The sequence below is a fragment of the Pseudorca crassidens genome, chromosome 16, assembly GCF_039906515.1.
Source record: "Pseudorca crassidens isolate mPseCra1 chromosome 16, mPseCra1.hap1, whole genome shotgun sequence".
Taxonomy (NCBI): Eukaryota; Metazoa; Chordata; class Mammalia; order Artiodactyla; family Delphinidae; genus Pseudorca; species Pseudorca crassidens.
Genome location: NC_090311.1, coordinates 5,524,970 through 5,539,098, shown reverse-complemented (window position 1 = coordinate 5,539,098; position 14,129 = coordinate 5,524,970). Strand labels below are relative to the sequence as shown.

Genomic DNA, 14,129 nt, shown 5'->3' with positions numbered 1-14,129 from the left:
ACAGTGGTGTGTTCGTTTCTGCTGTATAACAAAGTGAATCAATTATACATAAACATATATCCCCATATCTCCTCCCTCTTGTGTCTCCCTCCCACCCTCCGTATCCCACCCCTCTAGGTGGACACAAAGCACCTTTGTGAACATGTGATAGTCTGCTAAGTCTTTGTGGCAGTAAAAACAAAATACCCTCAAACACAGTAAGAGCGTTTACAATTTAATAAGCGTTCACTGCAGGCAAACACATTGCATCAAGTTAACAGATCCATTTCTTCTTTTTTTAATTTGGCGGCGCCGGGTCTTGGTTGCAACATGCGGGATCTTAGTTGCGGCATGTGGGATCTAGTTCCCTGACCAGGGATCGAACCGGTGCCCCCTGCATTGTGAGTGCAGAGTCTTAACCACTGGACCGCCAGGGAAGTCCCAGCATTATTTTCTTTAAGACACAGAGTACACACACCATCCTATGAGGTAGATATCAGTCTCCTCATCGTACAGATGGGGAAGCTGAAGATGTGGAGGATAGGGTGTTTGCTGGAGGTCACCCAGGTCTCCCTGGGGAGAGGTGGTACCCTGCCCACTCTGTCTGCTTCCAGAGACCGCAAATGTAGCTTGGTTATGGAGCTGGCGACAGGAAGCGTGCTGTGTTGCTGGGTATTTTTGTAGAAGGGGTTTGAACATGCTTGGACTTGGCTCTCTGGAAGAGGTGCACGGGTGGGAAGACCCCTTTGGCAGGGGAGGAATAAGGAGTGACACACAGGTGTGACTTCTTTCTTTCAAGGAGAAGCAGTGACAGGGGCCAGGAGTGTGTGGTTGGAAGGAGGGCCAGGCAGTCATTCAGATGATGGAGGCCCCCCATGCTTGTTGGAGAAGTTTGCACATGATGTGACCAGGGAGAACTCCAGAAATGGACACAGTAATGGCGCCTGTAAAAGACAGCCTAGTCCAACAAGGTGTTCAGGATGGATGGATGAGAGTTTGATCCTGATTGATGAAAGGTTTACGATGAATTTTGCCTCAAGTCTGACATCTTTTTAGGGAGAATCCAGTAGGAAGGAAAAACATCACTGTATTTATTTATTTTTATTGAGAGTAAGCTAATTGAATATTTGGGAGTCATAAGCAGTGTGATTGTTGCCTTTATCTCCATGCTTGAGCAAAAGTATGACCTGAATTTCATGGAATCACTTTTACGTTCTTAGCTAGGAGGAACAGAACTGCTTTTTTAAAACAATTATTTATTAATTTATTATTTATTTATTTTTGGCTGCGCCGGGTCTTAGTTGCAGCATGCGGAATCTTTGTTGCGGCATGCAGACTTCTTAGTTGTGGCATGCAAACTCTTAGTTGCGGCATGTAGGATCTAGTTCCCCGACCAGGGATCGGCCCCCGGCCCCCTGCAGTGGGAGCGTGGAGTCTTGCCCACTGGACCACCAGGGAGGTCCCAGGGATTTCAGACGTTTGTTGCATATTGTCAGTTGGAAGGATTGCTTCCTAATATTAGACATATTTTTTTGCCTTGCTTAATAGCAGCATTGGCTATGTAGTAATTTAAAGAATCAGTTTGATTTTCAAAAAATATTCAGTCCATGTGTCATTGATTTACAGATAGGAAAAAGTCATCTAATGAAAAAAGTCTGTTAATGGAAATATAAGATAGTATATGAAGTGATAATCGAAATGTTGTTGACAAGAGCTTTAGTCTTCTTTCTATTATAAACATTATTCCACCATAAAAAGAAATGAGGTTCTGATACATGGTACGATGTGCGTACACCTTGAAAACATTATGCTAAGTGGAAGAAGCAGACACAAAAGGATAATACTGTATGATTAACGGGGTGGCTGGAGTAGTCAAATTCATAGAGACAGAAAGTGAGTTACAGGTTATCAGGGGCTGGCGGAGGGAGTGATAGGGAGTGATGGCTTAATGGTTATGGGGTTTCTGTTTGGAGTGATGAAAAAGTTCTGGAACTTGATGGTGGTGATGGGAGAGCAACACTGTGAATGTAACTAACATCACTGAATTGTACACTTAAAAATAGTTAAAAAGGCAAATTTCACATCATACGTATTTTACCACAATAAACCACTTGTGGTTTTCTGGCGTTATGAGTAGTTATGAATTTCTTCTTCTTAAACTGAGGACCCTTGAAAAAAAAGCCTCCTTTTGTGGGTATCAGAGAGGATGATCCAGGCAAAGACTGAATATTTCAATCTTAAAAATGGCAGAAACAATCCAGCATAGTTACCTTTACTAATATCTTCTTACCTCTTTTTCCTCTGAACAGCTTTTTATAACTATGATGCCAGGGGAGCGGATGAACTTTCTTTACAAATAGGAGACACCGTGCACATCCTGGAAACGTATGAAGGTGCGTATTTATTTTGGTGTCTTTCTGTTTGTAGTTTTGTGCAGTTAATACATTTTGCAGTGCGTAATGGGCAAAGCATTACCCTGCTAGGAAAGCGTGTATGGTTGGTTTCCTTGCACGATAGATGCTGTGTCGGGAAAGGGCAGTGGTGAGGTGATCTGTTATTTAAATCAGTTTTTTTTTTTAATTTAAGGTGAACTTAAAACTAAATTCCTAAACTTTTAACCTCTCAAGTTTCTGTTGAAATAGTTGTTTTATTGTTAAGAACCCCCCCCCATTGTTTCCTCTTTTGCACATGTATGTCCATCTTGACTGTTAATAACTGACCACTTGAAAAAAATTTTTTAAATACATTGAAGATATTTTAGGCTCATTAGGCTCATTGTTTTGAGGTGTTTTATGTGAATGGTGAGACTTTTTATGCTCTCACGTAGATTTGTTAACAACTTCCTGAGAGGAACCAAAATTGTCATTTCTTATTTCCTTTTTAAAAAATCTATGACCCCATTTTCTGAATGGTGAACAGAGATTGTCACAGCTTTGTGGGATGTGGTCCAGTAAAGCAATTGTAATCATCCAATAAATATACTGTCGGTGACAGTGGTTTCCTGATGTCCTTGGGTTTTCAGACAATTGGTTTTCATATTTAGGGTTTTGCAAATCATTAAAACGGGACACCTTTCGTTTTATGCTGTGGTTTATAGTTGCACAGAAAAGGAGCAATGACGGGCTTGAGTTTTAGACTCCTCACATGTGTGAGAGGAGTGTTGGTGGCTTTGTTTCTTGTTCAAAGGGGGTGACTTCCATATAACATAGAAAAAAAGAGAACTGATTAAAATTGATAATTCCAACAGCAAAATTGCTTTCGGATTGGGGTTAGCCAGACCCTTCCAAGTAGGAGGTTGGGTGACGGGGAGAGGAAATTGCACACATCCCATAGTAATCACAAATTGATCTTCAGACTCGGTCTTTGGAATCCTCTCTGCACGTGAGTGACGCAGCGTTCAGCTTCTGTGCACCAGGCAAGCTGCAGCTTGCTCCCGTGTTCCTGGAGAAGCGCAAACCCATTAAAATACCCATGTCCATGTCCACGTCCCTCACTTCCGCATCTGACTCATGCTGGCTTGGAATTCCATTCCATTTGCACCTTTTACCCTAAGAAATGTCCTACTGGGGGGAAAAAATTGGCTTTTGTGTCATATGCCTGGAAGCAGATGTAATACTGCAAATACGGTCTTTATGTGAATGAGTAGCTGCAATGGGCACCTTCTGCCTGGTTTCAGTTTTTACAGCTGACAGTTAGATTGCCTTATCTGCTCCCAGTATATATATGGCCAGTGGCTGAGAGGAAATAGAGAAATTAACTAGAGGTTAAGGATCAAAGCTCTCATCTCAGACACTTTTCAGATCTGAAGGAAGAGTGCTCTTACATCTTTTTTTATTTCTGCCCCCGGTCAGTTGCATTTGAAATCCTGGTTAATAAACACTGGGCAATGATGTCATTCCTGAATAGATAACAATTTCCTGTGCAGCCCGGGGTAGCAGGGGCTGCGGGGCTGCGACTTCTTGTTTTTTGCTTTGTAAGAAGAATGCACTCTTTAAACAGGGGAATCCTTAGGTGAGTCGATGATCCCTGTACATTTAACTAAAGAAAATAATTGGTGGCAGGCATTTGACTGGCCAGCATCGTGATAAAGGATTCTTCAGTGAGCACTTAGTTTCCGGGCTCATCTATCTTCTAAGTCCTGATAAAAATATTCCAGTCTTTGTAAAGACCCTGTAACATAAAACGACTTCCCCTTCTTTAACTGCTGTCTTTTTTGGTTTTAGTCAGAATCCGATCGGAGAAATGCATTTGGGGAAGTAGTTTTGATTTTGGGAAACTTGGTGACTTTATTGTCATCAAATAACAATGGAATAATTGTTTTTCTGCTCTTTCCTCTTGTTCTGTTTAAATTTTATGGATTATATTAGCGTTTGGCATTCTCTTCTTCTTTTCTCCTCACCCCTTCCACTTTTCCCCTAAGAAAATTTATTTATGGTTGTCAAATTTAACTTTCCCTTTCTATGTGATCCTGTTCAGGGTAGGGTACTACTGGGATTGCTCCAGAGAATATAATTTCTAGATGATTATTCCTTATATTAAGGTTCAAAGAACACACTTACCTGCAAGTTATGGTTCATTTTTCTGTCTCAGGCTCATGGAGGCTTGGGGCACAGAACAAAGAAAATAACTTTTCCGGTCACCAGGGAGGTGGACTGAGCTTTGAGGGCTCATTCGGGGTATGCCTCTGCCTTTAAGCAGCGTCCAGGGTCAACCAGACAGGAGAGGTGAGCCCAGGTCACCGATGTTGATTAAGTGACTCTTCAGCCAAGGAGATGCCAATCCTGTCACCTGCTCATTTCCAGAAGGATCTCCACGGGCTGGACTCTGTGCCTGTGTGAGAGCACAGCATTGCACCCAGATTAGGAAGGCATTCTTTTGATGAAACCACAACACGGGAACTTAATTTGTTCAAAATTTTCAAAGTGATAATGATCTATTTTCTTCCAAAATGCACCTTAATTCCTTTTCCTGCCACCAGCATCTGTCAGCTGAAGGTCTTGAGAGGACTGCCTCTGGGTTTCCTGGGGCGACGGTAACCAAGTACCACACAGTGGGGAGTTTAAACAACAGAAACGTGTTCCCTCACAGTTCTGGAGGCTATAAGTCCAAGATCGAGGTGTCGGCAGGGTTGGTTGCTTCTCAGGGCTGAGGGGGCAGAAGCTGCTCCACGGGTCTCCCCAGGCTTGTGGTTTGCTGACATCGCTGGCATTCCTTGCCTTGTAGATGCAACGCCCTGGATTCTGCCTGTGTGATCACATGGCGTCCTCCCTGCACTTGACTTTGACTGTCTATTCCTCCTTTTTATAAGGACACTGTATTGGATTAGGTCCACTGTAATGACCTCATCTTAACTCGATTATCTGCCAAGACCCTATTTCTAGATGAGGGTACACCCACAGGTGGAGGGAGTTAGGACTTCAACGTCTGTTTGGGGTGGGCAGAACACAGTTCAACCCACAACAAACTGGAAGAAGTAGTCATGTTGATACGGCTCTCATTTCACAGAAGACCACCAGGCCCTCCAGTGCAGCCTCCACCCAGCAGCCATCCTTTGCACCTTGTCCCAGGTGACTGGCCACCTGGCCCCAGCCTAGTGGAAGAGCACCGCAGCTGTGCTTCTCATCCTGTGTTGCTTCCGGAACCTCCATCCTCTGGGCTGGGTCTGCGCCCTGCCCCCGGCCCGGGTGCCTGCAAAATATCGTACCCAGGACAGCTCCAGAACGCCCAGTGTGCACGCAGATGCTGTCCATTAGGGCATGGTTTGGTCAGATCCGGCCTTTGGCTGTCTTGTAGTTCAGTACTCAGAGCAGGACACAGTACACCTGACACAGGTGACTGTGCTGTCCATCCAGGCAGGTACTTGTGAGGTGGGCAGGACCCAGGACCTTAGTGATCTAGTTTCCTCCTGTCCTACCTGAGCCCCAGCCTTTTATTTTTTAATATTTATAATTTATTTACTTATTTGGTTGCGCCGGCTCCTTAGTTGCGGCATGCTTGTGGGATCTAGTTCCCTGACCAGGGATCGAACCTGGTCCCCCTGCATTGGGAGCGTGGAGTCTTATCCGCTGCGCCACCGGGGAAGTCCCCCCAGCCTTCTTCTCACACATGTCCTAGCTTTGCTGCCGGTGGCTTCTCAGATGCTTGGTGAGCGCCCCTCTGCACCTGTGCTCTGCCGGGCCTCCCTCCTCCTTCCTCCATCTGACTAGCCATCCTTGAAGACTCCGCCTAAGCATACCTCCCTGGGCAGAAGCTCCTTTCCGACTCCCTTGCGCCTGCTTTGTTCTGCCTGGTCCTGTCCTCAGTTGGTTGCAGTCCTGGACTTGAGTGTGTGTGCTCCTGTCCTGTTGGGAACGCTCCAGTGTACCCACTGACTTGGCTGCCGTTTTCCTGGGCTGGACGGGGCCCTCCCTGTGTTTCAGGACTACGTCTGACCTATACTTGCCGTTGGGGGGCGGGTGTCTCTTGTTTGGAGCAGGTTGGTTGAGCCCTGCCTGGGAGGAGTGAATCAGCCTGTTAATTCAATGAGCCATGCACCTTCCTGCTCCTATAGCTGCATTCCCACTGGCCTGCCCCTCCAAAGCAGCAGCCACTCATCATCCTTCTATGTCCCCCCACTTCCCTGCATGAAACCTCTGCAGGGATGTCCTCTCGCTTTCATGCTCAAATCTCTGCCCTTGTTGGTGGTTTGAGCCCTGCTTGTCGTAGGGGAATCTTCTGGTGTGTGAGCCCTTGGAGGGCAGAAATTGGGTCTAATCTACTGATATTTCTACATTTGCTCTGTCTAGTGTGGCCTCGGGCACATAGTCTGGGTTCTCAGTTGGTGGAAGGAATAACAGACGCAGAAATTCTTGAGAAGGGAAAGCCTAGGTGTTCCTTTTGCTTAGGAAGAGGCCATTAAAAAAGAAACCACTGTCTGTTATCATAAAGTAAAATCAAAGGACCCCTTATCTTTTTATCCCAGTAGCTCAACTCTTTCTTCTCTCCCTTCTTCTGGAAAAACCCTTCTGCTGTGTTTGAAGTGAATTTTTCTCTTGGCCTGTACTGGTTGGTACACATATATATATATATATATATATATATATATATATATATATATAAATATTTTTAATAGATATTTATTGGAGTGTAATTGCTTCACAATACCGTGTTAGTTTCTGTTGCACGACAGAGCGAATCAGCCATCTGCATACACATGTCCCCATATCCCCTCCCTCTTGAGCCTCTCTCCCACCCTCCCTATCCCACCCCTCTAGGTCATGTATATAAATGTGGTTGTAGGTCTCATTCTGTTTCCTTTTTTAAAAACATTATTTATTTATTTTTGGCTGCGTTGGGTCTTCGTTGCTGTGTGCGGGCTTTCTCTACTTGTGGCGAGTGGGGGCTACTCTTTGTTGCGGTGCGCAGGCTTCTCATTGCGGTGGCTTCTCTTGTTGTGGAGCACAGGCTCTAGGTGCACAGGCTTCGGTAGTTGTGGCACGTGGGCTCAGTAGTAGTGGCTCGTGGGCTCTAGAGCGCAGGCTCAGTAGTTGCGGCACATGGACTCAGTATTTGTGGCTCGCGGGCTCTAGAGTAGTTGTGGCGCACGGGCTTAGCTGCTCCGCAGTATGTGAGATCCCCCTGGACCAGGGCTCGAACCCATGTCCCGTGCATTGGCAGGCAGATTCGTAACTGCTGCGCCACCAGGGAAGACCCTCATTCTGTTTCTTCCCTTTTTACTCAGCACTGTGCTCCAAGACGCAGTCCTGTCGTGTGTATATATTTAGTCCGTGGCCCTCACTGCTCTGTGTGCACCTGCACGTGTTGCTAGCCACCCTCCAGTTCTGGGCACTCATTCTGCCCCCCTAGATCATGCTGCCATGGGCCTCCTGTGTCTGCCCCGCTGCGTGTGGATGGGTATGTGGGATGTCTTTGGGGTGCACGGCTGCTCACGGGGTGTGGGGTTATATACTCTGGATAAGTAGGGTCACGCTCACACTGGTTGTGTGGTCTCCACTCCCATCCTCAGTGCCAGGGGCTGCCGGAATCCTGCAGTGTTGAGATTTCTCTCCCTATAATAACCGTGCAGTAACATTATGTTTAAAATTTTCATTTATCTGATTATTAGTGTGAGCATCTCTTCATTCATGTGTAAGTCTTTTAGGTTCCTTCTTCTATACATTGTTTATAAACATTGCTTATTTTTGACTTGGTTTCTGTCTTCTTCTTGTCACTTTGAAGTATTTCCTTAGATGTTCTAGGACATTCATCCCATGTCAGTTTCAGCAAAAGGAAGGGCCAAGTAATACTGAAAATACGGGAAGGATAAAATAACAGGATAGCGGACCGTCCTTTACATTGCATACAGCCTTTTTCCGTTTCACTGTCTGTGAGCGCTGTCCCGGGTGGATGCTGATTCTGGCCTTGGCAGGTAGAACCCGCGAAGGAGACAGTGCAGGGCTCTCAGGCGGCCATCCTCCAGACGTGCAGGAAAATCCAGGCGTTTTGTGTCTGCGGTGCCCCCGAATCAATCGTGCAGGTCCCTTGTCAGGAAATGAAATGGGCTCGTTGTTTGTGTCCAGGTCTTAGCAAACCCTTTGCGAGGCTCCTAGCAATTTCCAGCTTCTGTTCTGAATGCTCAGAAAGCATCTCTTCATAGTGCCTGGAGGATCTTAAGCCCGTCACTTTCTGGTTCCTCTCCACCTCTGGTTGTTAAATTATTGCTCTGTTAGAGGTGTGTGGTCAGTGGTGCAATATAGGCCCGTTTTCAGTTTCTGGGCACCTTCATTCATGTATCCCAGGTTTCCGAGGTTTGACTGTTTCACTGTGTAAAAGCCCAACACTTGGATGTTCTCTGGGAGTTGACTCGACGGGCGCTTTCCAAGTATCTCCGTCCTTTTGCTCCTGGGGGGCTGAGTTGGAATTTGTCCGAGCTTCTGATTTCCTTTTCTGGAGTGAGGTGGCCTACAGCAGCTTCAGAGTGTTTGGGATAGGGAAACATCCACCGACGTCCTGCCGCGGCGTAGTTGTTGGGAGGCGAGTGACCTGCCGTGGACCCCTGGGCGCTGGCAGGGGCGATTTCTGCCCTCAGTTGAAGTGGAGGGGACAAGGGAGTGGTCCGGTCCAGTCCGGCACTGAATGTCTCTTCCATTTGGCATTTAATTCCTGCCAGCAGTGCTAGCACGTCTGTCTTCTGCTCTGTTTGCTTGTCCTCCCCACGTGAGGGAATGGGAACTTGAATCTAGGCCAGACCCCAAGGGGGTAGGCGGGCCCGTATTCCTGGGCCCGGTGCTTCCTGTTGGGGGTCCAGCCTTTGCCACAGAAGCACTTTGTGCGATCGTGGCTGCTCCAGGGCAAAGCCCCCCTCCATCCCTTAGAGGGAGGAAGTCGGCTCTCAATAGGATTTCTGTTCTGCGGCAGCTCTTGATGATCTGAGGATGCTGGTATGTGCACTTGGCAGTGACCCCGCTCCATCCGGCGGAGGAACAGATACGAAAATGCACACTCCAGGAGCCTGCCTAGGGCCGGGTGGTCAAAAGGACCACTCCTCCTCCTGGAACTGTGCTTCTTCAGTTCTCATTGGCGCCTTCAAGGCCGCGTGCGGCAGGTGCAGGTGAAGGAGCTGGAGGTCTGTGTGAAGAGGCCCCTGGCCAGGCTTCAAGCGTGGTTTTGAGATGCTGTTTAGGAGACCCCATAGCATCTCTCCAAAGCCTTAGGATTACTGAGTTCTGTTACGGGCTGACTTCCCTGGTTCTGCAAACAATGAGTTCTTGACAGCGGGAAGGTGCTGTTAGGACGCTGTGATGTCTCCTTGTACTAACTGTTTCGCTTTTGTGTTTGTTTAGGGTGGTACAGAGGCTACACCTTAAGGAAAAAGTCTAAGAAGGTAAGTCTTTGTTATTAAACACAGTGCGTGTCCCTTCATAAATCACAATAGGCGAGGAAATAAATTCTGTCTCATGGTGCCTAAGAGTTGTCCTTATATATCTCTTTCTCTGAATTAAAAAAATACATGGGTTGAAATATAGGCTACCCTGAATTGTTTCCTTTAAAAAATTTTTTTAATTAAAAAAATTTTATTTTGTTAATTGAAGTATAATTGATAATCAGTGTTGTGTTAGTTTCAGGTGTACAGCAAAGTGGTTCAGTTATACATACACATATATCCATTTTTTTTCAGATTCTTCTCCCATACAGGTTGTTACAAAATACTGAGTATAGGTCCCTGTGCTGTACAGTAGGTCCTTGCTGGTTATCTATTCTATATATAGTAGTGTGTATATGTTAACCCCAAACTTCTAATTTATCACTTCCCTTCCCGAATTGTTTTCTTCTGAACAACATATGTATGTAGAAATTGCAATTTCATTTCTGTGAGTGAATGGCTGGGCTGTGGCGTGATATTGACCTGTTGTCATGAGAGGTGGACTCTTCTTTTCCTGGTAGAATTCTGCATCCTGTTTAAGCACAGGATGTGTAAGAGAATGATCTGGGTATAATGACTTGGGAAGAAAGTACTGCTCACGATTTTCAATCTTGCATTATCCTTGATGATAAATTAGCAGTTTTGCAGCACTCACGCTTGCTTTTTCCCCTCTTGCTTATAACTATTTTTATACTGCTTACGTCGCTGGCAAAAGAAAGAGGTTCTGCCTTCCAGGGCAGTTTGCATGCGTGGTTGTTTGAATTTCTGAAGCTAAGATGTGCAGTTACATTGCGGTGGACAGTCCCGTACACAGTTCTGTTGTGGCTTTTCCATTCTCAGCTTCACAAAATCTAATGATGGCTCTTCCACTTCATTCTATGATTCTGAAGTACTGTCTATTCTAAGCTGTGGTTTGGCTGTCCATGTTACCTTATAAAATCTCATTATACTTGACAGATGGTTCATTTTATCTGTTTCTTAGCTTGGCCTCTCATTATCTAGTTACTGGGCTGGGCTCCTCTTGTGGTCCGGAGCCTGTAGCTAAGGCTGCTGGAGTCCAGCTGTGCAAGCACAGGGCCTTCTTCATCTGCTTTCCCCAGACGCCCTGCTCTCAGGCTGTGCCAGACAGGTGGGAGCTGTCCATCCTCTGGTCTCAGTCACCTCGGAGGCCTCCAGGCGGAGCTTCACGGCAGCCTTTCTCTGGCATAGTCTTTCCTAATGTGAGAGATGCTGTGAGGGATACCTGGTGAGTCAGATCTGCAAATGGGAGCCAGGACCTCCCACCTCCGCCCTGCTGAGCTCAGACTGGGCTATGAGTCTCTACACATCCAATGACCTGGAGCCTTGAGCTTTGAACAAGGTAGATTCCAACCAGGCGGCTGCTGGAATAGATTTCTCCAGGGAAAGTTCTATTTTCACATTGATTATCTCTTCCATAATTTGGGATTAGCAGATGCAAGCTATTACATATAAGATGGATAAACTACAAGGTCCTATTGTATAACACAGGGAACTGTATTCAATATCCTGTGATAAACCATCATGGAAAAGAATATGAAAAAGAATGTGTGTGTGTGTGTGTGTGTGTATATTTAACTGAGTCACTTTGCTATACAGCAGAAATTAACACAACATTGTAAATCAGCTATACTTCAATTAAAAAAAAAAAAAGAATGTATTCCTGCAGATGAAAACCTGAGGTTCATGTGAGAAAGCCACAATTGAGGACTTTATTAATAAAGAGATTAGGGTTATGAACCATCCCCTCTCCCCAGTGACAAAGCTGCAACTTCATGTGCATCCCGGGGAAGCTGTTCACTTTTCTTTGATATTTGGCATTTGGTGTCTGGTACCGCCTTCCCAGTTGGGGATCTCTCCCAACTCCCCATGCCTCCATGAGCCCTAACCCTTCCTACCCTGCACCACAGGGCCCTGACTTTACAGCTCACAGAGCTGGGTAGGGGCATATTTATTTTTTCACCTAAAATCTTCATTAGCAGATGAGGAAATTGAAGCCTTAAGAAGGTCGTGATTTTGCATCAGCACCCCTGCCCCAGGCAGTAGCAGAGAAGGGACTTGGCTCCTAGTAACCTGACTCTGTGTTCCGGAAGCATCCTTTTATTGGTATTCACAAATGAGCAATAGATCTGGGCTGGTCCCGGCCGCCCCAGCTGGAGAAGTTGCTCATTTCAGCCTTCCCTGGTGGCACAGTGGTTAAGAATTCCACCTGCCAATGCAGGGAATACGGGTTCAATCCCTGGTCTGGGAAGATCCCACATGCCGCGGAGCAACTAAGCCCGTGGGCCACAACTACTAAGCCTGTGCTCTAGAGCCTGTGAGTCACAACTACTGAGCCCGCGTGCCACAGCTACTGAAGCCCACGTGCCTAGAGCCTGTGCTAGCAACAAGAGAAGCCACTGTAATGAGAAGCCTGTGCACCGCTACAAAGAGTAGCCCCCGCTCGCTGCAACTAGAGAAAGCCCGCGCGCAGCAACGAAACCCCAATGCAGCCAAAAATAAAATGAATTAAAAAAAAAAAAAAGTCGCTTATTTCAAGCCTCCAGATGTGTCCAGCCTCATTTCTTTTACTGTCCCTTCTGTGGCTCCATGATTCTCGAGAGCAGGTTTACCGAGACTGAGGGACATCTCTGGACATGGGCAGGGGGCGAGACTGGCCTATTTGTATGTGTGTCCGTCCCGTCGTCCCTCCCCGCCCCGTGCTCACCTGTTGACATCAAATGTGCACCTGGAGACCGTCCTGGGATCTGGAGGTGTCCTAGCATCGGGCCCCCGCAGTCCTCTGTGGTGCTCAGCCTCTGTCTTTCTGCCTGACTCCTTCCCTCTCTGTGATAATTCTTCTTCACATGAAGTGCGGCCACTTCCCTTGCAGGCAGGAGGAACCTGAACCAGTGGTGCCCATGCCCCCTTCCCAAGCAGGATCAGTAGGGTGGTTTCTGGATTTCCTGTGGAAATCCTTTGGGGCCAGATGCCAGGGAAACCTAGTCGGAAGCTCCTGTTCCCACGGCAGGTGCCCGAAGCCACCAGGGCCACTGATTGGCTTTTTGCTGCGTGCATGACATCTCACGTGGGAAGCCGCAACCTGTTAGCGTTGCATCGTTGCAAGATCCCGGGGCCTGGTGCCCCATTGCTTGCCCTCCAGGAAGGGAGGTAGTGTCCTCGCTCAGGAAGCAGGACCAGGACTCTTGGTAAAGCTCCTGGCGCTTCACGCACGGCGCCTGACACTGACCGTCCTCTTGAGGAGCTGTCTCCCTCGGAACTGTCTGTTGGGCCCTTGTGTGCCGTATGCTTGGGGGTGCCAAGCCCTGTCTCCGTGTAACGTGGTGTGCTCCCCCTAGGAGTCTGGCAGGTTGGGCGACATGCACCCAGTTTCTCTATTTTATCTGACGGCCCCTCTGGAGATGGTTGAGAAAGTCTCCTTGGGTCAGGTAAGCAGTCAGTGCCTATGTGATGATCAACGGTATAAACTAACTTTTGATGACAATTTTAGTATTTCGAAAGGAAGAGCTGTCAGAAGCCATTGTCAGAACTTGTTCTTAGGCATCCTCTGGCTGCGGGTCTTCCTGTGTTGAGGTCAGCAGTAAAAACGAGGTGTGGCCCGTGGAGAAGACACAGCAAAGTCCCTGTGGGATTTTTTCTTTGCAAACAGATTGCGTCTGTTTTCTTCTAAGACATCCGCAGCCTCTTTGAAACACAAGCGGAAGGAGTTGCCATCTTTTACACTTCTTTGTTTTCTGTGCTATGTTGTGTATGAGACTTACTTAGCATTAGGCTTGCAGATTTAATAGTGATCCAGCCACATCCCCACCTCCATTTTGGGGGGGCAGTCGTTCGATTTGCAATCGGTACTCATATTAATAATAAAACCTACTGTCTTTTTTCCTCCCAAAGGGTATATTTCCTGCTTCATATATTCATCTTAAAGAAGCCATAGTTGAAGGAAAAGGGTGAGTCTTGTCTTGATATTTAAATGAAGTCATGCAGTGATTGCATTTGGCCTGAGGCTCTTTGCAGGGCGATGTTGGGGGTTGGACGATGGGTGACATTGACCCTGATGTGACAGGAGTTTGGGGAGAGAAGGGAAACTGCTGATCTAGGGCTGTCCACAGCATGGCTTTGAGCCTTCACACAGTCTTAAGTTAAGTCAGCGTCGGAACTGCAGCCAACCTCCTTGAACCTGATGCGGGTTTGGAAAGCTTCGTAGTTCTTCCTCTGTGAGCCACCTATTAGG

At 46.9% G+C, this 14,129-nt stretch overlaps 1 protein-coding gene across 7 annotated transcripts in view; it reads left to right on the top strand.

Moving 5' to 3' along the window:
* The window catches only part of DOCK1 (dedicator of cytokinesis 1), a 526,777-nt gene that overhangs the window by 48,536 nt on the left and 464,112 nt on the right, over positions 1-14,129 (top strand). For 4 of the 7 annotated variants that reach the window (XM_067709065.1, XM_067709063.1, XM_067709061.1 and 1 more), the window contains exons 2-4: positions 2,289-2,372; positions 9,801-9,841; positions 13,790-13,845. In XM_067709065.1, coding sequence (XP_067565166.1) covers positions 2,289-2,372; positions 9,801-9,841; positions 13,790-13,845 — 181 coding nt within the window. The remainder of the gene's footprint in view (positions 1-2,288; positions 2,373-9,800; positions 9,842-13,789; positions 13,846-14,129) is intronic. The other 3 variants (XM_067709064.1, XM_067709067.1, XM_067709066.1) reach the window with 1 other exon arrangement.